The 27,188-nt window shown below is 51.0% G+C and overlaps 1 protein-coding gene across 12 annotated transcripts in view; it reads right to left on the bottom strand.

The window, feature by feature from the left end:
* The window catches only part of NLRC5 (NLR family CARD domain containing 5), a 91,280-nt gene that overhangs the window by 19,858 nt on the left and 44,234 nt on the right, over positions 1-27,188 (bottom strand). For all 12 annotated transcript variants that reach the window (XR_011248605.1, XR_011248603.1, XR_011248600.1 and 9 more), the window contains 19 exons: positions 25,957-26,040; positions 25,744-25,833; positions 25,023-25,082; positions 23,344-23,409; positions 22,772-22,855; positions 20,416-20,499; positions 19,342-19,431; positions 16,916-16,984; positions 16,059-16,127; positions 15,109-15,192; positions 14,606-14,689; positions 12,723-12,812; positions 11,447-11,491; positions 10,392-10,478; positions 9,503-9,586; positions 7,219-7,302; positions 4,381-4,470; positions 4,128-4,190; positions 1,238-1,324 (listed from right to left, as the gene is read on the bottom strand). Coding sequence is in view for 6 of the 12 variants with exons in the window: in XM_069549897.1 (XP_069405998.1) it covers positions 1,238-1,324; positions 4,128-4,190; positions 4,381-4,470; positions 7,219-7,302; positions 9,503-9,586; positions 10,392-10,478; positions 11,447-11,491; positions 12,723-12,812; positions 14,606-14,689; positions 15,109-15,192; positions 16,059-16,127; positions 16,916-16,984; positions 19,342-19,431; positions 20,416-20,499; positions 22,772-22,855; positions 23,344-23,409; positions 25,023-25,082; positions 25,744-25,833; positions 25,957-26,040 (1,494 nt within the window). In the remaining 6 variants the exon portion in view is untranslated. The remainder of the gene's footprint in view (positions 1-1,237; positions 1,325-4,127; positions 4,191-4,380; positions 4,471-7,218; positions 7,303-9,502; positions 9,587-10,391; positions 10,479-11,446; positions 11,492-12,722; positions 12,813-14,605; positions 14,690-15,108; positions 15,193-16,058; positions 16,128-16,915; positions 16,985-19,341; positions 19,432-20,415; positions 20,500-22,771; positions 22,856-23,343; positions 23,410-25,022; positions 25,083-25,743; positions 25,834-25,956; positions 26,041-27,188) is intronic.

Below are 27,188 nucleotides of genomic sequence, written 5' to 3'. Positions count from 1 at the left end.
TTCAGGAACAAAATAATCAGTGTGCCTGGGAATATCTGATTTTTACCCTGCAAATTTGAACTCATTTTGCCCCTGATGATAAGACTTTTGAGGCTTATTTATTTCCGTCTTTTCCTGAGAATACTTTAAAAACAAAAAAGTCTGTCTCAGGAAGCCACTTAATGAAATAATTTTTAGAATATGAAAAAGTTCCCTCTAGAATGAAAAAATTGAAAAACTCAAAAGACATCTTTGCTTATTCATCCTTCTTTAAAGTCCATGATTTTCATCAGCCACATTTCTCTCCTTGGCCACACCACAAGGAACTGAAATTGTGTTTTTTTTGGTGGATAGCTCTCTGTATGTTCTGCTTGTTCTAAGCTGGACTTCTAACAGTTCTGAGCAAAGGCTCTGCATTGAACTAGGTGTGTGACTTGACACAGATTTTTAAACTCTCTCAGTCCGCTCATCTATGGTATTCAGGGTTGTTGAGAAGGAGGATAAAAAGGATATGTAAAGCGCTTAGAATAGTAGAAAAAGTGCTCAAAGCTCTTTTTTCCCTACCCATGCAGGGCTGCACTATTCAGGCACCCAAGACAGGCCACACTGATACCACTTCTCATCAGCCGGAAAGCCCACACATCCCTACTCTGGCTGGCTCTGGGCCCTCTACAAGCAGAGGCATTGGCTATTCTTAACCACCTGCACAGCAAGACAATGGATCCTTCATTTCAGGCTCCACCAGCCAGCAGAGCCCCAATGCCTTGAATAACAAGAGGCCAAGGGGCTCCTGTGGCCCTTTGCAAAGTGAAAGTAACTAAAAGTGTTAGTGCCAGTTGTGTTTGACTCTTTGCAACCCCGTGGACTGCAGCCCGCCAGGCTCCTCTGTCCATGGGATTCTCCAGGCAAGAATACTGGGGTGGGTGGCCATTCCCTTCTTAAGGGGATCTTCCGGACCCAGGGATTGAACCAAAGTCTCTCGCGTTGCAGGTGGATTCTTAACCATCTGAGCCACCAGGGAGGCCCATTCCTTTGCAAAGGGCTCCCCTAAATTGATCATGGGTACACCCTGAACTAGCTCTACGTGGTAGCAGTGGAGGATGGGAGGGATAAGATGGGGACAGAGAAACTTTACAGATGTGACTGAGTCCCAGGCATCCTCTCCTCTGTTAGGTGGTCCTGAGAGCACGCATGGGTGTATACACACAAACACACACACACACCCTTCAGGTGCTACGCAGGATGGGCTCCAACTTACTCCAGCTGGTTGAGGTCTTCACACTTGCTCAGCAAACAGCACAGCGGCTCCACGTGCTCCTGGCGGAGGCCGCAGTCAGTAAACCTCCTGCAGGAAGGGAGATGGGGTCCCTAAGCTGGGTATGGCCTTGAAGCTCCAGCGGGGCTTCACTCAAGCTTGGACTCTCTAGAAACATCCAGCACCCACGCATACCATCTGCCCCGCCCAGCAGATCCCACCTATGTTTCCTCTTTGAGGGGATGGTTCTCAAAGTGAGGTCCCTGACCAGCCCCAACAGCACCCCTTTGGGAGCGTGGTGAGAGGCACATCCTGGGGACACAACCCAGACCTGCTGAACAAACAGCTCTAGGAACAAGGCTCTCCAGGGTGATTCTGATTCAGTCAAGGTGAACTATAGCTCTTAGGGTCACTTTAATGAGCAGACACGGGGGTGGAGTGGAGGAGACCCAGGGTGATGTCTCCTTATGTGGAGGGTTATTCATACTGGAATCAAAGTAATAGTAAAGTCTGTCTTGGAGAGGCCTACACAGATACCACACAACAAGGTAAATGAATAGCTTAGGGCCAGCCAGCAACTTAAAAAATAAACTTAGAATGATAAAGTACCTAAAATAAGTAACTCAGATTTTTATTATTGTTACTTTCCTTTTTCTTTTTCAGTCCCAAATTCCTTATTCTACTATTATTTATTTCTTATTTTAAAATCAGCTCATTCTTTTTATTTAATGCACTTATCAGAAGAGAAAACCCTGTATCACTTACTCCAGTGGAAAACCAGCATTTCCTGTCCCGAACAGACTGTGAGGATGAGGATGCAGGAAATGAGGGCAAAATATCATCATTAAATTCAAGCCAGACACTGGCACCTGCTGAGGGCCCTCCTTCTACTTAAAAGGGAGCTTAGCAGACGTGAAGAGGTGCCACAGACACGCTGAGAGGCAACTGGCACTTCCTCTTGGCCGTGTGCGTGCTTGTTGCTTCAGTCGTGTCTGACTCTTTCTGACCCCGTGGACTGTAGTCCTCCAGGTGCCTCTGTCTGTGGGATTCTCCAGGCAAGAATACTGGAGTGGGTAGCCATTCCCTTCTCCAGGGGATCGTCCCGACCCAGGGATCTAACCCAGGAATCTCCTGCATTGCAGGCAGATTCTTCACTGTCTGAGCCACCAGGGCCTTAATCAAACACAGACTTGAAAATGGAAGAATCTGATGAAAGTGAACCAGTAGTCATGTATGGATGTGAGAGTTGGACTATAAGGAAAGCTGAGTGGGGAAGAATTGATGCTTTTGAACTGTGGTGGAGAAGACTCTTGAGAGTCCCTTGGGCTGCAAGCAGATCAAACCAGTCAATCCTAAAGGAAATCAGTTCTGAATATTCACTGGAAGGACTGATGCTGAAGCTCCAATACTTTGGCTAGCTGATATGAAGAACTGACTCATTGGAAAAGACCCTGATGCTGGGAAAGATTGAGGGCAGGAGGAGAAGGGGACAACAGGGGATGAGATGGTTGGATGGCATCAACAACTTGATGGACTTGAGTCTGAGCAAGCTCTGGGAGTTGGTGATGGACAGGGAAGCCTGGCATGCTGCAGTCCATGGGGTCACAAAGAGTCAGACACGACTGAGCAACTGAACTGAAGTACTCTACCATCAGTCTAACCTCCTAAAAATCATCCCAATCTGGTCTATGTCCTACATTTTGGAAATCAGATTTGGAAACTATGAAGGTATTCTAGAAGTCTCCATAGTGCTGGGTTAGGATAGGAACTGGAAAAACTACCGCCTAAGGCAGCCTGTTTTATATGACCAGCACGCTAAGAATGGTCTATCCGTTTTCAAACAGTTGAGGAAAAAAGCCAAACAAGAGTAACATTTCATGACATGTAAACATTACATGAATTCAAGTCTCAGCGTTCACAACTCCAATTCTACTGGCACACAGACACGCCATTGCTTAAATATTGTCTGTGCTACTTTCAGACTTATGATCTAACCCTTTACAGGACACGTTTGTTCGCCCCTGGGCTAGGAGCGCTGCAGTACTGCCTGGATTCAGGTCCTAGCTACACTCCAACCTGCTGTGTGACCACAGCTGAGAGGCTTCTAGGATGTAATGTGCGTGAGGCTCTCAGAATGGTGTCCTGCAGATGCTCAACAAATACCAGCTCTTCGTTTATTGTTATTTCACAGCTGAGAAGGCTGAGACACAGAGGAGGAAGGTCTGGTCCATGGTCACTTGGTGAGCCAGTGGCATTGGACAGCCACCAGAAATGGCATCTGTGCCTTTAAAAGTTGCCCCCTCAGCCCATTATCCTGCCTCCTGTGCAATGCCTGCACCCTGTCACCGAGACAACCACAAAGCATTGGTCCAGGAGTCAGGGGAGGGGGGCTTTCATATCTGTGAGTGCCTCTTGTGTTTTATATGTTGCCTTGTATCATCTTTGCCAACAGCCTGCAATCTACCATCTGCTATCACCAGCTCCCTCCTCTCAGTGGAAGCTGAGGATCGGAGAGCTTAAGAAACCTGCCCAAGGTGCCAGATCCTGCTGGGAGTTTTTTTTTAAAGATTTTATTTATTTATTTTTAACCATGCCGCATGGCATGCCTGATCTTAGTTCTCGTCAACTCATACCCCACTGCAATTGAAGTGCAGAGTCTTAACCATGAGACTACCAGAGAAGTTCCAGAGCTGTTAAAGCCTGGGGGCAGGTAGTGGAGTCCTTTTCCTCGGAGCAGCCCTTGAGCTCTAATCCAGTCTGCTGCGTACTCCTCATTTGCCCGTGACAGTGCTCGGCCCTCTCAGGCTGTCCTCTGCTCTGGACATACAGGAGAACTGTCTGTTTGTCCCTGATCATCCCCTATCATACCAGGGCCCAGTTCCGGGGGACTTACCAACAGCACCTGTCTTCCTGCTCCTCACTAGACCTGAGGTGCAGGGTCAAATGACGCAGGGACCTGGAACAGACAGCACCTTCATCAGCCACCTTCGACCACAGCTTCAGGATGCCCCCAGGGGGCAGGCTCCCCTTCTTGAGCAGCTGAATCTCTGATTTGGGTCCCACTGCCTCACCCCCACCCTTCACATCCAATAGCCTCCAGCACCACCCTCCCAGCTGAGTTCTGGTTGCCCCAGGGTAATGCCCACCTGAGATCCACCTTCTGAACCTGTGGGCACAGGCTGAAGAGGTCAGCTAGCAGGAGGGGGCTCCTTGGAGGCAATTGCGTCTGGCTCAGTCTGACAGGGAAAGAGGTGGGGTCCTATGTGAGCAAGTTGGAGCCAAGCAAGATTGGTGGGCAAGAAACCTGGACACAAAGGGTGGGGGCACTGGCAGGTGAGCCAGGCAATAAGGAAGGAGGCAGCGACTCAAGAGGGAAAAACAGGAGCTTGGGGTCAAGTGGGCTTAGGTTTGGCTCTAGTCCTGCTTATAGGCTATGTGTCCTTGGACAAGTCACTTAACCTCTCTGAGCCTCAGTTTCCTCATCTGAAAAACAGGACTACTTATGGCACACCTTCCTCTAGGGTGTTGCGAGTACTGAACCATTACGCTTGTGCACTGCCTAACACAATACCCCATGCTTGTTGTGTTGTTATTATTATACTGCTTCTATCCCAAGGACTAACAGGTGAGCCCTTGCTGACAGGGAGTGGGAAGATGCAAGCCGTGAGAGTTTCTCAAGGTCAGCACTACCAAGATAATTCTTTGGTATTGGGGGCTGTCCAGTAGGAAGTTTAGCAGCATCCCAGACCTCTACCCACTAGATGCCAGGAAAGATTGAGGGCAGGAGGAGAAGGGGATGACAGAGGACAAGATGGTTGGATGGGATCATTGACTCAGTGGACATGAGTTTGAGCAAACTCCCAGAGACAGTGAAGGATGGGGAAGCCTGGCATGTGGCAGTCCATGGGGTTGCAAAGAGTCAGACGCAACCAAGCGGCTGAACAACTCCCTAGATGCCAGCGGGAGCACAACCTCCCGCCCCCTCCACCAACGACAACAGAAATGTCTCCACCCTGAATGTCCCCTAAGGAGCAAAATCACCCCCAGTTGCGAAGCATTGCTTTAGAGAAAGTGACATGCTTCCACCTTGCCCCTGGAGGCATCCTTGGTGCCTCCATCTGCCTCGCTCCATCAACCTTCCATCAGTGTCTTGTCAGTTCCACCTCCAAGGTCCACCCTGAATCTATACACTTCCCTCTCCTCTTCCCATTCCCAGCCCCCTCGTCTCTTATTCTGGCTGTACAGCTCCTCGGTGCTCTGACTTCCACGCTTGTCCCGGGATGCCCTTCTCCACCCAGGCGCCAGACTAAGCTTTTGAAAACACACATCATTCCTCTCCTTTCCAGGTCTCCTTGGGCAAAATCCCAAACTCCTCCCCACGGCTACCAGGCCCTGTGTGACCGGGCCCAGGATCATTTCTCTTCCTTCTCTCCTACAACTCTGCAGGCCACTGTGCTCTGGCCACACTGGCCTCCTGCCTGTTCCTTGAACACACAAAGCTCCACCCTGCCTCAGGGCCTCATGCATGCTGTTCCATCTCCTTGGCATGCTGTTCCCTGCTTTGCACAAGGCTGGCTCCTTCTCCTCCCTCTGGCCATACCCCAGTGTCCCTCCTTAGAGCTGTTCCCTGACCACTCTCACCATTGTCTAAATCACCTCCAATAATCACTCTTTACCATATTACCTAGAAAAATACATTCTCACTGTCTGAATTCATCTTATTTGCTTTCACTCTGCTTATTGACCTCTCCTTCTACTAAAAGGTAAGCTCCAAGAAGACAAGGGTCTGGTCATTTTTTTCCCTCTCCGCTGTGTCTCCAGCACCCCAAACAGTGCTTCAGAGCAGTGTACAAACAGTACGGACTGAGTAATACAAAGCTGAAGCGCTGGCGAGAGTCAGGCTGGTCACCTCATTCCAAAGACAGACGAAGAGTCGGGCACTGATGCTGTGTGACCTGGGCACAGAGAAGGCCCTCTCTGGTCTGAGGTTTCCTACCTATTTATTTTAACCTGCAACTTATGTGTCCCAGGGAACCCCCCCCTTTCCTGGCAGGGAGGAGCCACAGTGGGTTCTGTATTTTGACATGGGCTCTGCCACGCTTGGGGCTTCCCTGTGTCTCAGATGGTAAAGAATCTGCCTATAATGCAGGAGACCCTGGGTCAGGAAGATCCCCTAGAGAAGGGAATGGGTAACAACTCTAGTATTCCTGCCTGGAGAATTCCATGGACAGAGGAGCCTGGCAGGCTACAGTCCAACACTTGCCCACCTCTGAGAAGTCTCCTTCCTCTCCCATAGAACTCAGGGATAAGTAAGATCCTGGGTGTGACGAGAGCCGTCTCAGGTGGCTGAGAGATCCTTAGCAGGAGTACTTAATGTTGCTGTTCTTAATGGTACAATTTAATTTTCTGCTGTATTTTTCCATCTCAGCTACAGCTGCTTTTGCTCTCTGCTAGAAAAATATTTAAAGTAAATCCTTTTTAAATTCTAAGCAGTCTGAGCTGAAATTAGAAAACAGAGTTTTAAATACTTTGGGGGATGCTGTTTAAATTCCCCTTTTACAGAATTAGCTGGTGACCTTTCAAAACAGGTGTGTGATGTATACATGACCTACAACTGTAAAATCTCTTTAGAGGAGCAGGTGACCTTTCTGTGGGTAGGAAGAGGTACATTGGCCCGGGTGTCACAGGCCTTCCATTCTTCAAGGTGCTTTCAGAGCAACTGTCTTGTCTGAATCCCAACCGTGGGGGGAGAGTGAAGACTATTAGTCCCATTTGTCAGATGAGGAAACTGAGGCTTAGAGGGGTCCAATAACTCCTATGAGGTTGATAAAGTATTAGGGAAGAGCTGGAAGCAGACTTAAGCTCCAAGTTGTGCCAGGTAAAATTATGAAACAGCTCAAGAGAAGGATGGAGGGGCAGAAGGGAATGGCTTTCCAATGCAAGCGCCTCAGCTCTGCACAGGGAAATGGGGAAACCGGTCTTACTGCAGCAGGCTTAGCTGGGGGAGCTGCGGTAGGTGGTGCAGCAGGGTCTCCAGGCTCTGGTCACTCAGCACCTCGCAGGACAATCTGAGAAACAAAGCATCTGAATGAGGTGGGGGAAATCGGGAAAACCTAGATGGGTTCTATACCAGGACTGCCCAAAACACCCCCTCTGAATACTGGGTCCTTGAGTTATCATTGAGGCTGGAGGAAAAGGAAGGTTGTACATGCTTGGAAAATGCCGGGTTAAGTCACATTAGTTTTCTTGGCTGCAGGACTTCTCAGAGCTTTTAATCTGCCCTTGTGCCTTGTGAATTTCTAAGGGGCTATAGTAGGTATCTTTTTCCCCAAAAGACATGGACAAGAAGGATCATTCTTTTGAGGGCCTTGTGGAACACTCCTGTTAAGAAGAGAATGCTGCCTTAACCCAAAGTAGTGAACAGACCAGTGGCAATTCAGGTATTTAATGGGTCAGCAAAGAAGAGACGCAAGGTAGCTTGGATCTCCAACTGTCCATGAAAACCAGACCAACCAGCTGATCGCTCATCTAGATAACTCATCAGAAGCCAGCCCACTTAGGAGGAACTCCTCATGCCCACCCTGTGCTCTCTGCTCTGGCTGGTGGACTGTGCTGATTGCATCTCCCAGCACTCTGGGATTTACATACAGCCCTCCCTGGGGGTCGGGAGGCACCACCTGCCCCCCAGAGGCACTGGACAGTGTTTTCCTTCTGCCTCCTCCCCTCTTGCTTCCCTTCTTCTCTCTGTCCCTGTTCTTGGTCCCCTGAAGGCTGCCCTTTTCCCCTCACTGGGGTTATCAGGAACATCCCAACATGTGCTTTTCTGGCTGGTGGGGAACCCAGCTTGTGGGGAACAGTGGCAGGGGCCTCCTGTGGTTCTGGAGTTGGAAGCGAGGAGCCTGTCAGGACCCAGGCTGTAGGCTCAGCTATACCTCTGTCCTAGGACTGGTCTGGGGCTCAGGGCACAGGCAGAACAGTGGCTTTCATTGAGGGGTAGTTTGACCACAAACACCAGTGGCTTTCCACTGGACCCCCAACAGACAGTGCCATGGCTTCTGCTTGGGTCAATGCTGGGTTTACACACTGTTGTGTTTTTTTTTTTTAAAGCAACAGAAACTTTACCCATTACATCTCACAAGGAATGCTGAAACGTACACATCATGTACCATGATATAAATGATATTAACAAGCAGGGGTAAGTGGGTGAGGAAACTCTGGACTAGCTTTGCAGCCTTTCTATAAAGCAAGTCATCAACTGTTCTAAAATAAATGATTCGTTTGAAAATTCATTGGTTCCACATGTCTCGATATTTCAGGAAAGCCACAATGTTCTGTGATAGACAAAAGGTTGTTGAGATCCTGTGTCTGTTAACAACATCACACCCCCTTGTCCTCTGTGTCCATACGTATTTGAACAAGAAGAGAGGCATGAAAGGACACACTCCTGGTGTCAACATAAGGATATTGTTAACAATGATAATGTTAATAATAATGGATAATGAGTTTGTTGCAAGGGCCAGAAGGGCATTTGAAATGGGAGCCAGAAAGCAAGGGGAAAAAAAAAAACCTAGCACAATGGAAAAGAAGATATGGGGCAATGTAAAGTGCAACTGCAGAACATAGCTGGCCTATGACTTCAAACAGGGGAAAACTGTATACACAAATGGAGAGGGCCACCAGGACAAACAATGATGCTGAGTTATTTAGGTGAGGCAGGTTTGTCTTGGGTTCCTTTATTTTACAGTAATTATTATAAGAAAACGACAACAACGATGATGAGGGTAGGAAAAGTCTGACTGACCACTTCACAGACGACAAAGCTGAGCTAGGACTCCTGATTCTAAGCCTAGCCTCTGATCACAGACCCAGGTATTCTGGGGTGAACTGGTATCCGGGGTGGACGGGGTCCCCTGAGGAGGGGCCTTCAGAGTGACAGGCTCCAGCCACACAGGCAGGCCCGGGTGGGAGCCAGGGTGGGGCTCCCGGGGTGGGGTGGGGGCAGACTGGGGATTACAGGTGCTCTGAGTTGAGCAGACAGGAGATGAAGCCCCAGGCCTGGCACAGCCTCTCTCAGGGGGAGGGGTGAGGTGCCTGAAGCTGGGGCCACTGAGAGGCAGCGAGCCTCCAGGAACTCCCCTGGGGTCAGGCTTCAGGGTCTGGCAGGAAGGGACCAGGAAGGACTCACCTGGCCTCTAACCAGGCCACCCCCACCCAGGTCACTGGGCAGGTGCCCACGTTGTGGCCCTGGGCTGTGTCCTCAGTACTTACTGGACTTCCAGGGGCCCCGGGCACTTCTCCAGAGACTTGCAGAGGTGGGAGAGGCTCAGGGGCTCCAGCTGACAGTCCTTGAGGCTGAAAAGGGGCAAGCAGGCACAATGAGGTCAGGGAGGGCTCAGGGCCCCTGTCCAGCCCCTAAAGCTGTAGGCCACCGGCCCCTCCCCTGACACGGAACACCCTACCCCCTACAGGCCCCAGGCCCCCTACTCTGACAGTCACAATCAAGGCTGCCTGAGTGCTCAGCAGCTCTGAACCAGTCCCAAGTCCTCCTGGGACTCCTGCCTACATCCAGGCCACCACTTTCACTCACCTGGGCTACTTTAACATCCCCTGGGTTCCCAATCTTGCCTCCTGCAACTCTCCACCCTGCTAGCATCTTATCTGTAACAGTATAAAACTGACCACCCTCTCCTGTGCTGAAAACCCTCTGTGGCTCCCAGTATCCTTACGCTAAAAGTAAAACACCTCTCCCATGTCTCCACTCACCTCCACTCTCCCCATATAAGCTCCAGCCACCCAGAAACGCTCCCCAGGAGCCAAGCCTTTACTCCCCGCCACCGCCCCCTCCCCACAAGGTGTTCCCACCCTGCCTGGTTCCTGCCCCTCCCCGCTCCCTGATAACCCTGTTCAGGAACCAGCTATGAGCTATGGTGTCTCTCTTCTTAGGTGAGGAAATCAAGCCCCAGAGACAGGAGGGGCCCAGCCAGGGTCTCACAGCCCCTCACGGTAGGGCTGGGAAGTCTTCTGAAAAAATAACATGACTCCTCCACAGTGGGAATGTTGGATCCTGCAGCCCCATCAGCAGCCCTCCCAGACTCTCCACTCCCTCACCCCTCACCCCATTGTGGTTACCCCCAAACAAGAAGCAGTAAGACGGTACCAGAAGCTCCTGGGGACGTGGCGCTGACCAAATCCCAACCGGGCTCCAGCTCGGAACTCTGGCAAAGATCCAGGAGCCAACAGATCCCTGCAAGCAGGGAAACCATCTTGAGAGGAAAATTCGAAGCACTGGAAGACTCGACTCATTAGGGCCGGAAGGAGCTCTTGTCACAGTCAAGCCCCTCCCTGGACGGATGGGGCAACTGAGGCCCAGGGAAGGGCAGTCAGAGCAAGGACGCCCACAGCTTATACCTGTCCACGTGGGCAGCACCTGACCAGGTCGGGGGATGCGAGGACAAGAGCCCTCCTCTTTCTGACCATCACTGTGGGTAGCATTCACATGACTTCCTCTCTCTGTGCCTTGATCCTTCTGGTTTCAAGAACCCAGAGAGTCCCTAGAAATGGAGACCCTAGCTCGGCAAACAAGACCACCCCGGCTTCAGGTAGCCCACTTGATACCGCGAGGCTTTTCTCTAAGGCATTGTCTGGAAATGCACTCTGCCCAGCTGGCCCCACCTGAGGCGCCCTTGTACCGGCCAAGGTGAGACCAGGTGGCCGGCCTCCACTAGGGGGCAGCCCGGAGCCCTGGCACAGAAGGCACTTGTTTACGGCAAAGGCATGGAAACTTTTTCAGAGCACCAACGGTTCTTGGTTTCTCAAATGTGATTCTCAGCATGTGGAAGGGCAGTGATTCACAGGAAGGCAGGAGTCTGCACAATTCTACAAAGGTCTCCGGAGGCAGAGACGGGGCTGCTCCCCGCCACCCTCCCACACAGCCGCAATCTGCCAGCACCTGTTTTGTGGTGGCATCACCCGTCGGCTCCGCCCTCCCTCCCACGTGCACGCCTTTTGAGAAGAGATTTAAGGCAGCTGACTACTGCACATTAATATGGGGAAGAGGGCTACAGAAGTGATCCATTCCAGCCTGTCAGATATGGGTGGGTTACTCTATAGCTAACGGTCAGTATGGGCCTGGGGGTGGGGGTACCTATAGAAAGTGGGGACCAGAGAGACAGGGGACCATACCCTGTCCAAACCTCAGAGCTTCCTCCTTACCTGCCTCTTTTGTCCCCTCTCAGGATGATGTGTTGGCTCGCAGAGCTGTAGACAGAGAGAAAGCAGTAGCGTAAGAAAGGGCCAAGGGCTCCCCTCCTAGGCAGTGGCAAGGCAAGAGACCAGACACGCTGGCTTAATTAATGGTGGCCTGTTTTCTCAGCAAACAGGATAATAAGCATACTGCATACAAAGCACACCACTGACATGATCTTTGATGCTCACAATAAAATCGTGAGGTAATGAAGTATTCTCACACTTCACAGAGGAGGAAGCTGAGGTATAGAGAGCCCTAGTGGTCTGCTCAGAGTAACACAGCCAGTGAGCAGTGAGCCTGGACTTCTCAACCTGGTCTTTCTGCTACTGCGCCACCTACTCTCGGAACGGGGAGGGGAGGAATGGGCAGACTTTACCAGAAACCATGGAACATCTGCTTTGCCTGGCCCAGGGCTGCTTGGCTGGGTGCCTTCCCCCCCCCCCTTTTTTTTTAAACTTTAAGTTTTGTATTGGGCCATAGCCAATTAACAATGTTGTGATAGCTTCAGGTGAACAGGGAAGGGACTCAGGCATACATATACATGTATCCATTTTCCCCCAAACATTCCCCCCCCATCCAGGCTGCCACATAACATTGAGCAGAGTTCCCTGTGCTATACAGTAGGGCCTTGCTGGTTATACATTTTAAATACAGAAGAGTGTATCAGTCCATCCCAAACTCCCTAACTATCCCTTCCCCCGATCCTTCCCACTGGCAACCATGAGTTTGTTCTCTGTGAGTCTGTTTCTGCTTTGTAAGTTCATTTGTACCATTTCTCTTTAGACTCCCCATATAAGGGATGACTGATGATATTTCTCCTTCTCTGCCTGATTTACTTCACTCAGTATGACAGTCTCTAGGTCCATCCACATTGCTGCCAGTGGCATTATTTCATTCTTTTTAATGGTGCCTTCCCTTCTACACTCTCATCAGCTCCAAAGACCCCACCATTCAGGCGGGTCCCTGAAAATTCAATGGCTACAAGAGAGCTCTCAGTTTCCTTAGAAGTCTCCCGGGGCAGTCCAGAGAGTAAGTATGGGACAGTATACGGATTGTGTCCCACGGTGAATTTCGAGAAATTTGAGCATTCCTGGAGCTGTATTTCACTCATTCATCTATTCAGTCATTCCACAGACACATACCAGTTGTTCCCTGGGCCTGGTATCACACCAGAGCCCTGAGGATGCGGCATCATGAATGGGGCAGACGAGGGACAGGACAGGGTCCCAGGGGGACTCTCACCTGAATTCCAAATGCAGAAGCCACCGCAGAGTAGAGAAGCACTGGATCAAACTGAACACGCCCTCCAGGGACAAACAGTTCTCACTGAGGCTGGAGAATCAGAGGGATGTTGTGGTCGAAGTGACTCAGGACTCAGTAACACCCTCTTTGTGGTTAGAGCACAGGGCTGGGGAGGGTTGCCCCTCCCTGTACCAGACAATGGAACACTCGGAACCCCAGAGTTACTCAGAGTGTCTCTGCTAACTCCCCATTGTACAGAGACAGGGAAACTGAGGCCCAGAGAGCAGCAAGGTCTTGCCCAAGATTAAGAGACAAGTTGGTGACAGAGCTGAGATTAGAACTCAGTGGTTCCCTCTATCTATAACGAATCTGGGGTGACTTGTGCCTCGGTTTCCCCACCTGATCCAGGAGGGGCAGTGCCCCAGTGCAAAGTGAAAATGTGAGGCCCCTTGTTGAAAAAGCAGAACAGAGCTTTTCCTCTTTCATGGCCTGTCAATCCATCCTAGTGGTTTAATATTTGCCACTTAACAAAGCACTCCTCAGGCACTGGGAGACTGGCAGGTGGGTACAGACCCTCACCCATACCAGGAAGCCATACCAGGCATTCCCAGTATTGACAAGGTCACAGGAGGATATTCTTGAAGGCTCCTTGATAGCTCAGCTGGTAAAGAATTCGCCTGCAATGCAGGAGACCCCGTTTTGATTCCTGGGTCAGGATCTTTTCAGCAGGGAAAAGATCCCAGGAGAAGGGATAGGCTACCCAGTCCAGTATTCCTGGGCTTCCCCTGTGGCTCAGCTGGTAAAGAATCCTCCTGCAATGCAGAAGACCTGGGTTTGATCCCTGGGTTGGGAAGATCCCCTGGAGAAGGAAAGGCTACCCACTCCAGTATTCTGGCCTAGAGAAATCCATGAACTGTATAGTCCATGGGGGTCATAAAGAGTCAGACACGACTGAGCAATTTTCACTTCACTTCACATCTGCATAACATTTGCCTGCATCAGTGAGGTCTTCCTCCCCACCCTCTGGAGGCTGTGAACAGGAACAGAAGCAACCAGCCTCCCAGTGAAAGGCGGCTGGAGTGGGCAGTGCTCTCAAGCCACAGCACGGGTTATAGCCCAAGCCACAGCCACCCCCTTCTGTGTTTCCGTGTGAACTGACTAGAACCAGGAGCTCAGAGAGGTGATGTAATTTGTCCAGGGACACTGGGAACCTAGGACCTGTAACCAGGTTCCTGCGGCCAGGAAGGCTCTCCTCGAAGAGCCAGCGAGGAGGAGGGGGCGTGTGAGCCTGGAACAGGGATCTTTAAGGGCCTAGAAACTCTGGTTGGCTGCAGGCAAAGTCTGGGGGTTCCTGGCCTTCTTCCAGGGCCCCCCTCCCGTGGTGAACTTCTTCCCTCTCTTGGCAGGTGCGCAGGGCTCTCAAGTGTCCAGTCACACTGCTTTGGGTGTCTTCTTCAGTTCAAACCGTCCCTGCCAACCTGGGCAGGGCCCCATCAAACAGCCCCTTCCCACACCCCAGGGCCAGAATAGCTGCCAGGTGTTACGTTAATCAGGCAAAACCCCAGACCTTCCTGCCTGGGCCTTCCTGAGAGCATGCGCAGAGACAAGGAGCCAGGTTTGAGAAGTGAAACCTCAACTCAAAAGCTGGGTTGCAGTCACAGAATCTAGTTTCTCTTTTAGCGAGAATCACAGTAGTAGCTACACTGTCCTGAATAGGACCACCTGTTTGATTTGATCCTTATGATAATCCCAGGTGGGAATGAGATGGGACACAGAATCTCCCCCCACCCCTTCATCACCATCCCCTCTGCCCCCCTCCCCCCACACACACCCTCATCTTGATGAGAGCCCCTCTCAGAGGCTTTGCCCAGAGGGCTACTCACTTCAAGGACTGCAGAGAGCCCAGTCCTGGGAGCAGCCGAGCCAGCAGAGCCACACCTTCATCCCCCAGCGCGTTGCCTGATAAGCTGGGAGGGGCAACGGGGACGACAAGTCAGTGGAGGGTGGCAGGGGTGGAGGTGGCAAAACTTCAAGTCTCCATCCCTGCTTCTCAGCCACTCAGTGTCTCCCGGAACTGGGATACAGTCCTGGGCTGCCAGGCTGGATCTCAGCCCCAGCACTGGGTCAGGTGGGGTCCCTCCAACCCCAGGGGTTCTCATCCTCAGGTTTGTGACCCCTGAGGGATCAGAGTTGGGCTTCAGAGTGTCAAATGTTGGGGGGGGCTATGTTCTAGGGGGATGAGTCACGACTTTGACCAGGTTCTCTAAGAGGATGCAGCGGGGAATGAACACATGATCTAAATCTTAAGAAACAATACAAAAAGCGCCACACTAATACCTACCAACTGATGGCCCCACCTACCCACCCGCCAGCCACAACCACTTACTCAAGGTGACCGAGGCGGCAACTTCCTCCCAGCGCTTTGCAGAGCAGCTCCAGGCGCTGGGCTTGTAGAGCACAGTGCGTCAGCCTGAGAAGGGCAGAACCACAGCCCTGCAGCGCCCGCACCGCTCGGCAGAGGGGCCAGAGCGGCCTGCCACCCCCAGACACACAGGCGGAGGGGCTGGCGGAAGGGTGTGTCTGGCACCCAGACAGACCAAGAGGGACCGACACATGGTACACACAGGATGTCACACGGGCACATAAGAGTCAGAGTCAGCAGGCGTGCTTAGCTGCTTCATGTCTGACTCTCGGCGACCCCGTGGACTGTAGCCCTCCAGGCTCCTCTGTCCATGGGTTTCTCCAGGCAAGAATACTGGAGTGGGTTGCCATGCCCTCCTCCAGGGGATCCTCCCAACCCAGGGATTGAACCTAGGTCTCCTGCATTGGCAGGTGGATTCTTTACCCCCGAGCCACCAGGGAAGACACAGAGATAAGAGAAGGAGAGGAGAGGAGAGAGAGAGAGAGATGGAGAGACAGACTGATAGCCAGAGTGGGAAATTCGGATGGACACAGACTCAGAGAGAAGGCTGGAAGAGTTGTGATGGGAGCCCTGTGGGGCTGAGCTGAGCCCCAAGGCCTAGGCCCCTGGATCAGGAAAGAAGGGGCTACATGCTACCCATTCTCTGCATCCAGAGTCCCCTTCAGTTCTCAGCTACTGGAGGTCTGGGGGGCTAACAGGGGTGGGGACCTTGGGCAGGGAAGTGACTGAGGGCTGCCCTGTGAGCCCCATGTGGGGTGGGCTGGGCAAGGGAGGTGACAGGCAGGAAAACCAGGCCTCGACAGCAGGTCATGTCCTCTGGGAGCACCTGGGGCTGGGGCCCGGGGACAGACTCTGCGCCCAGGAAGGGAGGAGGCTGGAGCCACGGAGGAGCCTACAGGCCATCACGGTGGTACCTGATCCTTGGAGAGCGCAGAGACGGCTCAGAGGGCATCTGGAACGTCAGGCTGTCAGGAAACGTAGCCCTGGAGGGACACATCCCAAGGCCAGTCTCAGCAAACGCCTTACCCACTGTCTCAAACTCCAACCTTAGTGCCACTCCCCACCATTCAGTCCCTATATGAGGCCTGGGGACAGTCAGATCTTGGTTTCAACAGGCCCTCTTGAATTCCTGGCTGGGTGGCCTGGGACAAATCCCTCAGCCTGGCACTGGGAGAATATAAGTGAATTGCCGTAGTTTGCTGCCTCTCAGTTAACCTTGGCTCTTAGTATCTTTGATCTCATCACCGTCTGTGCCTTTGAAGATGTCAGCCTCAGTGGCAAGCAAGCCTTCAAAAGCTCAGATCCTACAGAAGACTGTAGTTGAGCACTGAGCTGTGTCTCTGCCTGTGTGCTGGGCTGAGCAAACCCAGGAAGGAACCCTGGAGGAGGCAAACACCCTCTAAACGGTCCTTGCACCAAAGGGAGCCTGAAGTTCTGACCAAAATCAGAGCTGCAGACCAGGGGGTCCTCTGGGGTTAGGCTGCAGGGCCTCAGTCTCCCAGGAGGAGCTCTCTGGCTACTCCATCCCTGTCCCAGGCTGCATCTGGCACCCTAGGGCTCTCTTCGGGTTCCACTTTGGGAAAGAGGGGAGGTGGTTCATCCTTTGAGCCTCCCCTTTTGGGTAGCATCCCAGCCGAGCCTGCTGACTTCCTGCACCTTCGTGAATTTGTCATCCCCACCCACCGCCGCTGAGTTGCACAGTCCAGCTGTGGAGCTCAAGGAGGGAATGGTCCGGGCTGAGGGCTGGGCCAGGATGACGTCAGGGCCCTACCTCTTCTGGATCCCCTCCTGCTCCTCCAGCTCTGGGGCAAACGTGAAGACCACAGTTTTGTGCAGCAGGCTGCAAAGAAAAGAGGGGAGGGAGGAGGCAGGAGGTTTATGGGGCTCCCTGAAGTAATTTTTTCAGCTGGGCCTCTAAGGGGTCACCCACCTGCCTCTAGCTGCAGCACTTCCTCTGATTTGCCCTAACACCCTCTGAGCTTCCTGGGGGCCTAGAGTCTTTCTACTGCAGAAATTTCACAAAGGTATGGACCCTCATTTCCTGGTAAGTCTTTTCTTTCTCTGAAATCAAACTTCAGCTCTGCTTTCTCTCTGCCTCAGGCTGAAACCTCTCTTCCTTCTTCCTGCTCCTCTGTGTCTGGAGGCTGTGGGTGCTTGGTGCCACATGGGGAGGCCACTGCCGGCCGGACACGCACTGGGAGTCCATGGGAGGCTGTGACTGACAGTCAGTGCAGCCCTAACCTCGCCTTCCCAACTGAATGTTATAGACACTGCTGCTACTGCTGCTAAGTCACTTCAGCCGTGTCCAACTCTGTTCGACCCCATAGACGGCAGCCCACCAGGCTCCCCTGTCCCTGGGATTCTCCAGGCAAGAACACTGGAGTGGGTTGCCATTTCCTTCTCCAATGCATGATAGTGAAAAGTGAAAGTGAAGTCGCTCAATCATATCCGACTCTTAGCGACCTCATGGACTGCAGCCTACCAGGCTCCTCCATCCATGGGATTTTCCAGGCAAGAGTACTGGAGTGGGGTGCCATTGCCTTCTCCGGTTATAGACACTCAGTTCAGTTGCTCAGTCGTGTCCGACTCTTTGCAACGCCAGGCCTCCCTGTCCATCACCAACTCCCGGAGTTCACTAGGTTGTCCCAAAAGTTCATTCGGGTTTTTCCATGTAATGGAAAAACATGCATGAATGGAAAAACCCGAATGAACTTTTGGGACAACCCAATATATTTCCAATTACAAAAGTCATACTTCTTCCCTCTAGAGAACTTAGAAAACAGAGTAAAGTAAAAAGAAAATAAAGAAAAATCACCCACAATCTCTTCCACATATCAATTACCACTGATGGTATTGATCACATGTGGAGTGGGCCCTTCAAGTCTTTTCTCTTCTTAATGCAGTTAACAGTCTTTCTTTTTCTTTTCTTTTTTTTTTTTTTACATTATCAAACCTCTGATTTTTATTAGTTGGCTCTTACCATCGCACTAATAGACAGTCTCCATTTTCCACAGAATTTTCTTTTTCTTAAACAATGGATATATTTACAGGTTCTCTTTTAAAAATTAATATTTCAAGGGACAGATGAAGCAAGGGTTACATGATGCTGACAGTTATTGGTGGGAGCTGGGGAGTTCATTATGCTATACTCCCTTTCAGTGTGATTGAAAAGCTATATTATATAAACAATGAATTAAAATTTTTTTGTTTACTTAATAGGCCACAGTCTTCCCTCTGCACTAAAGCTGCAGCTGTATCATGGTTCCCTCGAGTTCTCTCTGGAGCCAACTTAGTCTATTTAACTAATAGCACGAATATCCTATTGGTAAAGATTTAAGTTCTTTTCAGTTTTTCCTATTACAACCAAGACAGAGACAAACACCCCTGCAGGACTAAGTGTTTGCACGATCATGGTTACTTCCTCATTATAAATTCCTAGAAGTGGATGGAGTGACATTTGCATACCACAGGGGCCTTTGCTCAATTATTATATACAGCGAACCAAGGTCCCCTAATCCACCTCTTAGGTGAACTTGGTCTCCCTTTCCTCCTTTGAGGAGTGTTTAAAGCAGGGCCTCCCAACTAAGTTGAGAGCCCCTATGGGTGGGGACCATGTTGACATTTATTAACATCTGTCCTCAGCTGCCCAGATTGAACACAGTCTTACAGAAATAAGGTCGGGCCCCGTCTAAGGTTAGGCCCCCTTAGAAGCAGAGTCTCTTGGTCACCGCGTACATGATGTACTGAGGGTCTGATCTCAGGAGAAATCAATCAGGGACAGAGGGAAGCATAACAGGGCAGATCCTCGGCCAGATCCCTTGGGGTGCATGCATCTCACTAAAAGTTTGCCCCACCTGAGGCAAGGGGGCTGGTAAGTTACACCTCTGCCTCCGTCATTGGCTATTCCTGGCTGGGGGGATAGGGTGGAGGTGCACCCTCCCAGGCATCACTGATCTTATCCGCCTGGGTCAGTTCTCTAGACGAGGTATAAACTGTGAGCGGCCAACACCTTTAGTAGCTGGGAACGGGTGCCCAGCTGTAAAGCGGGTCTGGGCGGGCAGCAGCAGCTTCTTCTGTAGGACCCAAAGGCCCACGGCCAGAAAGAATGCAGAGCATTTGGAGAGGGATGACGGGAGAGCCTGGGCACTCCACGCTGTGGGTGGCAGTGGGTGACGGTGGCCCACTGGGAGTTCCTACCTGATATGTAGCTCTGCCAGGGTTTGGCACGTGCTCACCACACTCAGCACACTCAGCACCCCGGCCACAGAAAGCCCATTGTCGCTGAGGCTGTGGACGGGAGGAGGGAGGCAGCCATCAGCAGGTGGTTGGAGTCCCCGGCCCCAGACAGCTCCAGCTTCTCCTCCTGGCTCAGCAGCTGTCACTCTTGGAATGTCCTGGGTCCCTAACCAAGGGGTCTCAAAGGCTTCTGGCCCAGGTGGATGAGCCAAGAGGCATGTGACCCCCTGCCCCACACAGAGAATAAAGTTCTCCAGCTGGAGCAATAAGCACTGACTTACTGTTTTTGCCTTTCTGATCCTCAGTTTTTTGATCTGAAAGATAACCACCATTTTAATCCCCTTTTTATCAATGGGGGAAACTGAGGCCAAGAAACACTACGTTACTTTCTCAGGATCACAGAGCTACTGAGCGCCAGAGCCAGGGTCTAAATCCAAGGCTAAGAATCCAAATCACTGTTAACTTCAACACCCTCCTCCCCACATAACTCACACTTGATGCTAAGAACCCAACACATCCCCCTCAAACAGCACCCTACCCCACACCATGCATCACCACAGCACACCCCATAGCCCACTACCCTTTCTTTTCATCCCACCACCACCACAACCCATCCTTTCACCTCCAAACCATATCCCCACCTAACATACTACTTTCCACTCCAACATCCCAATGCAACACACCAGCACCCATCCACCCAATACCCTAAAGCTGCGCCAATAAAACACCCCCCACCCCCCACCCCCCACCACGGGGCGGCTGTCAGGGCAAACTGGAACACAAGCTACTGCTGTACACTGAACACGCTCTACGTGTACAAGGGGTTTTCATAACGGGACCCAGGTGGCGCATGCCAGAGGCGAGGGCAGGACGTGGCTGAACCACTCCAGCCACACTGGAGTTGGGAGAAAGCATGGGAGGTCATGGAGTGGCATCATTTCTGGCGACTGTGGGCACGGGGATCGGGGGTGGCAGGGACCAGCTGGGGCCCTGCTAGACCCTCCCTGGTACCCGACGGTGGGGCAGGCAACTCACTCCAGCTTCTTCGTGATGTGCAGTCGGGGAGCAGCCTCTGCCATCAGTCGACAGCCTTCATCTTTGAGCTGGTTCCCTGAGAGGCTGAGACAGAGGGGTCTGATGTCCTGTGCAGCTAGGGTGGGGTGCCCCCTCCACCCTCAGCATTCACACAGTCCCTCAATGACTTTAGTCAAAGCATCACTCCAATAAATGAGACTCAGTTATAAAGAACATTGAAAGATTGTATACCATATGCCTGAAACTGTTCTAGGTGCTTTCACAATGTTTGGATATTCAATCCTCATAACAACCCTATGAAGTAGGCACTATTATTATCCTCACTTTACTGATGAGTAAACTGACTTCCAGAGTGGTTGAAATATTTGATCAAAGTTGGACCTGGGATTTGAACTTGGGCAGCCTGACTTCAAGGCCCCATCATCGACTGTTTCCTTATGCCACAACCTACACAATTACTTCTTGTGATGAGCTCCATGCTTTTAGGGGGATCTGATTTAATCTGGGTAAAAAAGAAGAATTCCCTGATGTTTGAGCTACTTGCTAGAAAAACGAGGAGTTCAACAGGTAAGGGGTGGGAGAGAGGCAGGGGAAGGGGGTGCCTGGTAGCAGGGAGAGCACAATCAAAGACCCTGAGGCACAGCACATGCAAGGGCCTGAAAAAGAGCCAGTATGTCCAGGCTAAGGATTGAGTGGGGGCTTCCCTGGTGGCTCAGTGGTAAAGGATCCACCTGCCAATGCAGGAGGCATGGGTTTCATCCCTGGTCCGGGAAGATCCCACAAGCTGCGGAGCAACTAAGCCCGGGCGCCACAGCTACTGAGTCTGTGCTCTAGAGCCTGGGAACTGAAACTACTGAAGCCTGCGGGCCTAGAGCTGCAACGAGAGAAGCCCGTGCACTGCGACTAGAGAGGAGTCCCCCACCCCCGCCCCCCGCTGCAACTCGAGAAGAGCCGAGTTGAAAAAAAGCTGCAACTAGAAAATCCTAGAAAAGTGCAGTAAGGAAGACCCAGCACAGCCACAGAACAGTAAATAAATTAAACAAAGAAATAAGTAAATAAGATTGAGTGGGAAAGTGGGGTCAGATGGGGCTTGTGGGGTTGCAGGCTGGTTCTAGATCATACAGTATTTAAGGATTTGGGCTTTATCCTGAGCAAGGGGAAGCGGCAGGCAGCAATAAAAGGCAGTTTACTGCCAGGTGGAGGTGGCCAGGATGGAAGCAGGGAACCTAGCGAGGAGGCATGCAAGTGGAAGGTGAGAGTGGTTTAGATCAGGCAGGTGGGTGAAGAGGACAGAGAAAAGAGAATGGTCGTGTCATGCCACGTGTAGGATCTTAGTCCCAGATCATGTGCGGTTTTAGCTCCCCTATCAGGGATCAAACTCATTCCCCCTCCAGTGGAAGTGTGGAGTCTTAACCACTGGACCACCAGGAAAGTCCCAAGAGAATGCCCCAAGGGAACTATATAGGGGGAAGGACAACTCAGGATAGACTGGCTACAGGAGGAGGACAAGGGGCTAAGAGGTTGTCTGATCTGTGTAACCAGGTGGGTGATGAGGCCCACCTGCAGGTGAGGACACTGGGGGAGGGACAGGCCTGATGGTGGCTGGCTGGAAGCTGGTGGAAGCTGAGTGGAAGTATGTGAGTTTGGTAAAAACCAGCTTTTAACCCTGTCTTGGTTTTTGCAATGGGACAACATCAAGGTTGAAACTTTGGTCATCAAGGCTGCCTTCACCCCATCCGACTTGCCCCAACCCAACTTCAAGCCCATTTGACTTTCTGGGATGATCCTGGCAGGGGTCCCTTCCTGGTGACGTGACAGGACCTCCAGTTTTCCCCAAACCACACTCTCAAAGGCATCACCCGGGAGCTGGACATCCTGACAATTTTCTCCAGTCCCCAAAAGGTCATCTCATGCTACTCTGGGAGGAAGACAGGGTGAGGGACCCTGAGGGTTGTGGTTTAGAAGATAAGACCTAAGTGTCATGAGCTTTCTGCTTTGCAGACCTCTGGGAGGATAAGGACAGAAGTCAGACTGAGCCTGAACCCTGTCCTGGAGTCTTCCTAGCTTTGTGACCGTGAGCAAATTTACCTTTCTGTGGCTAAATTTCCTCCACTATAAAATGCCCACAGTAGCAGTACTTACATCATAGAGATATAAGGATTAAATGAGAGGATGTATGTTAAAGTGCCTGGTGCATGACAGGTGCTAAATAACGGTGGCCGTCCTGATGATCTGATTCCCCCAAATTCTTAATGAAGAGCATGCCCTTCCCCACACCATCCACCCAAAAGGCCTTGCCTACGCTGCCCTGCCCTCCCCTTCCGCCTCCTGCCCCAGTGCTCCCCATGATACTCACTCCACTTCATCCAGTTGTGGGCCCTCCTGCAGCTGGGCTATGAGCACCTCCACATCATGGACCCCAAGCTGACACTTCTGGAGCCTGAAGTGGGGGTCAGAGCAGAGCTCAAGGTCAGAAGCTACACTATGGCTCCTGTAGCTCTGAGTGTGGCTGCCGGGAGCTGCAGGAGCCAGGAGGCCAGCAGACCTGGGTCTAATCTTGGCTCTGTTTTTCAGCAGTCGAGTGACCTTAGACAACGCATCTAGCCTGTCTGCAACTCAGTTTCCTCCTCTACCAAATGGGGCTAATAACGTGTACTTTGCAGGTTTTCGAAACAATTAAAATGAGGTAATGGATATAAAATATTACAGTGCCAAGCACAAAGCAGAGGGCCATTGAATAGCAGATTTTAGTGTTGTTCTTATGACAGATGCTCCTGGTTCAGGCCAGGATGGGTTATTCATATCCTTTCCCTGCCACACATCTGCTTTTCCCTTTATCTTCCCTGCCCCTGCCATGACTTCTCTGGGAAGGTACCATCTCCCCACATCATATCCCTCCCCTCAAGGCAATGAATCCCACCAAGGTACCTGAGTGCCAGGCTTCTCCTCTGAGCCTCTTTCCTCTGGTTGGCATTTCCCTGTAAGTCTGGGTCTCTGGCAAGAACAAATCCAACATTGGCTCAGGAGACCAAGGCATGAAGGACCAAACCTCTTCCCTTAGTTTCTAGGAAATGGTAACCCTACAGCATGACCCACAGTCAATGAGTAGCAAAGACGGTTGCTTGAAAGTACTGAAGGTGCTATTCAACAAAGCAGCAGAAAACAAGGTCTGCAGTCAAGTGGGACCTTGATTCAAATTCTGGTTCTGCCATATTTAGCTGTGTGGCCTTGGGCAAGTCACTTCATCCATCTGAGCCTCCATTTTTTTTTCTAAAGTGGGATGACAACATCCAACACATAAAGTGATTGAATGAGACAGCATATGGTTAAGTGTTTGGCATAGGCATAAAACTGAAGCTTAGTAAAAAGAAGCTGTTATTGTTCAAGATGTGATTGTGTTCACTTGTACCATCTGTGGTTCAGAAGGCTGGGAGAATGGATGGGATGGTACATAGGTGCATATGGTGGAAAACCAAGAAAGGACTGGGGGCTGCAGGGAAGCTGGGACACCATAGGTTTTCACCAGCTTCTAGAGCGGTGCTGTCTAAAAGAGCTTTCTGCAAAGATGGAAATGTTTTCTATCTGTGGCATCTACTATGGGAGCCACTAGAGTCACTCATGGCCACTGAGCCCTTGAAAAGTGGCTAAAGTGCGGATGAACTGAAACACTCATTTTACTGAATGCTAATTAATATAAAATTAAATGGCCAGAGGGGCATCATAGCTGTATGCAGTCAGAGGGTAAAAACATATTGGTTCTCCCAGATCCTTATGAAAAAAGTGAAAGTGTTAATTGCTCATTTTGTCTGACTCTTTACAACTCCCTGGACTATAGCCCACCAGGCTCCTCTGTCCATGAATTTTTCCAGGCAAGAATACTGGAGTGGGTAGTTATTCCCTTCTTCAGGGACTTCCCAACCCAGGGACTGAACCTGGGTCTCCTGTATTACAGGCAGGTTTTTACCATCTGAGCCATCAGGGAAGGCCCCCAGATCCTTGGATAGGTGAGCAAATTGAGGCTCAGAGCTTTATGAGGACATACAACTTCATTAATCTCTTGAGTCTCACAAGGGGGAAGTGTGAGAGAAACACAGAAAAAAAACTTTAATGGGATGGTAACTTCCCTATTTCTGCCCAGCCAGGAATGGCCAAGCTAGAATCCATGGACAGCTGAAACAGCCAGCATTTGCATGGCAACTGGGTGCCAGCAGTGTTCTAAGCACTTTGAATGTGTTAATTCATTCAAGTCTTAGAACAAGTCTAAGATGCTGAAACCATAATTGCCTTCCTTCTTTTTCAGTTGGAAGTGTTTCCCTGCCTAGTAATGCCGAACTCATTGTGTCTTCATGCCCTCCCTAAGGGTCTGATCACTCTGAGACTTCTGAGGATACCTTCTCATCACAGCAGCTGGATGTGGTCCAGGGACACTAGAGGAAGCTAAATCCTTGGCCAATTCTGAGAAGTAAGTCATTTCTCAGGGAAGTAGTAGCAAGAAAACCCCCACATTCCAGTTCTTCTTAAGTTCCTTTGCAATTTTCCCCACAGCTGCCTAAGCCCAGATTGCTTCTCAGAATGAGCCCAGATCCGCTCCATCCCTAGTTCCTTACCCTTGTAGCTCAGCAGCTGTCTCTGTGGGTGGGGAGAGGAAGAAGATGAGGTCCGTCTCCCTGTAAAGTCAGACACTGAGCTGTGAAACCAGTACATCACCCCCACCTGTGCACCCCAAGCTACCCCAAATCTCCAGAGAAAGCTGATTTGTAATTCAGAGAGAAACAGCAGAATTGGCAAAAGTGCTCAAAATTAGACAATTGCACAAATTGCTGAAAGTGCTCAAAATGTACAATCGTGACTATGACATTGCTAGATGAATCCTGAGTGTTTTAAAAAATCAGGAAAACACTTTTTCTTTTTTTCTTTTTTGCTAGAAAAACAATAAAAATTAGGACTGCTGAGAGTTTCTACAGGAGTCAGTGTTTCAGGATTAAAAGGCATGACATTTGAGCTACTCCATGACCTAAACTGGCAATGCTAGTTCAGCACCACGGAGAGCGACATGCGACTCAGGATTCCCTCCACTCTGCCCATAGTTCCTAGATTTGCTGATTCATTCCCTCGTTCATCCACTCATACATCTATTTATTTTTCCATTCATTTATTGAGTATGAGGTGCCAGCCTGAGTTAGGCTCTGGAGATATCAATGTGAGTAAAACAGACTCACGCATACACACATAGGTCTTACAGACCAGTGGCCTCCTCCTTTTCCCATCCCCTACTTTCTCCTTCCCTTTCTTCAAGACCCTGAAGGCCAGGACCCCACTTGTGCTCACCTGACCTGCAGCATCCTGATGGTAGGGCACGTGACCGCCACCTTTGTCAAGGAGAGTAGTGTTGACACGGAGACATTGTTGCGGCTCAGGCTGCATGATTGTGGCAAGGGTGCCAGGAATGAATCTCCCTTCCCATCCACCCCAGACTCTCTTTGTCTCCAAAGAATTGGGGGGGGGGGTGTCTTAGGTAGGGGCAGTAGAAAGACTGCTTACTCAAGTTTCTGGAGCCGTGGTAGGCAAGAGAGTACCTTCACGATGTTCAGCACTTCCTTGTCCTTGAGCTGATTGTCCTGGAAGCTGCAGAGAGACCAAGGCCCAGTCCCTCAGCCCTGGAGTTGGGAGACTTGGAAGCCTCAGTTGGCAGGTGACAGGCATGGCCATCATCATGCAGGAGACATGAGACAGGGGCCCACAAGAAGTTCATGGTATCCAGCAGTTCCAGGTGGGAGGAGAGGCCCTCTGATGGCCTCACTTCTGTCCCTGTTCAGTCCCCCTGGGGGAGTTTCTGCCTGGTGTCCCAGGGGATGCAGATGATGGACAGTGAGGTCTCATGAGAGGTGTAAAGACCCAGGGCCCTGCGCTCAGGCCTCTAACTCAGGATCTGCCTGAGACCTGAGTTCATCAGGGTCTCTAGGCTCCCAGGTGATGAGCAGCCTGGGACACAGCAGAAGTGGCTCCCGGCCTCATCTCTGGTTCTGATTCATCCAGAATCCTAAGCCAAGCACTGTCCTTTCTGACCTCACATTTCCCACCTTTCTACAACTAGCTCTGCCTGGATTCTGAGCTGGAGGGACAAAAGAGATGAAGAGTGTAAGGGTGGCTCTGTGTGGAACCACTTGGTCAGGACAAAGGATTGGTGACAGTGAACTTGTTGACATTTACTTTCCTTTTGTAATTATTGAGAGTGATCTTCATCTTTTCTCCAACCACCCAGAGTGACTGTGAACAAAGACACCCAGCAGAGGGGGCAGAGTAGAGCCCAGTCCCGCTAAAGCTCCTCTCAACAAGCAGTGCACCCTGAGGCTGGCTGCATCTGCCTGGATGAAGGGGTGACTTCTAAAGCTCATCAAGGTGCCATATAAGGTAGCAGAGGTCCTGCCAGGGAACTGCTGGAGAGGATCCCTGGCCCCACCCTTCTCAGGTCACACATCACAGATACAAGGCAGGAGTATATTCGTGCGTATGTGTTTAGATGTGTATGTGGATCTAAGTGTGCAGGCATATTCTGCTGCACGTTTGCATGCAAGTGGGGCATGTACTTAAGCGAGCAGGTGAGTTTAACCGTGTATAGACATATGTGCATGAATGTGAAGGTATGTGTATGCTTCATGCCTTTATGTGTACCCACCCAGCCCCTGCCTACACACTGCCATCCCTTCTCTCAGGGTCACAGAAAGAGGGGAGGGAGCCTCAAAACTCAAGTTCCTTCAAGATGGCCCAAAATA

This window comes from Ovis canadensis, chromosome 14, assembly GCF_042477335.2.
Source record: "Ovis canadensis isolate MfBH-ARS-UI-01 breed Bighorn chromosome 14, ARS-UI_OviCan_v2, whole genome shotgun sequence".
Taxonomy (NCBI): domain Eukaryota; kingdom Metazoa; phylum Chordata; class Mammalia; order Artiodactyla; family Bovidae; genus Ovis; species Ovis canadensis.
This window is presented reverse-complemented; position numbering and strand designations above follow the sequence as displayed.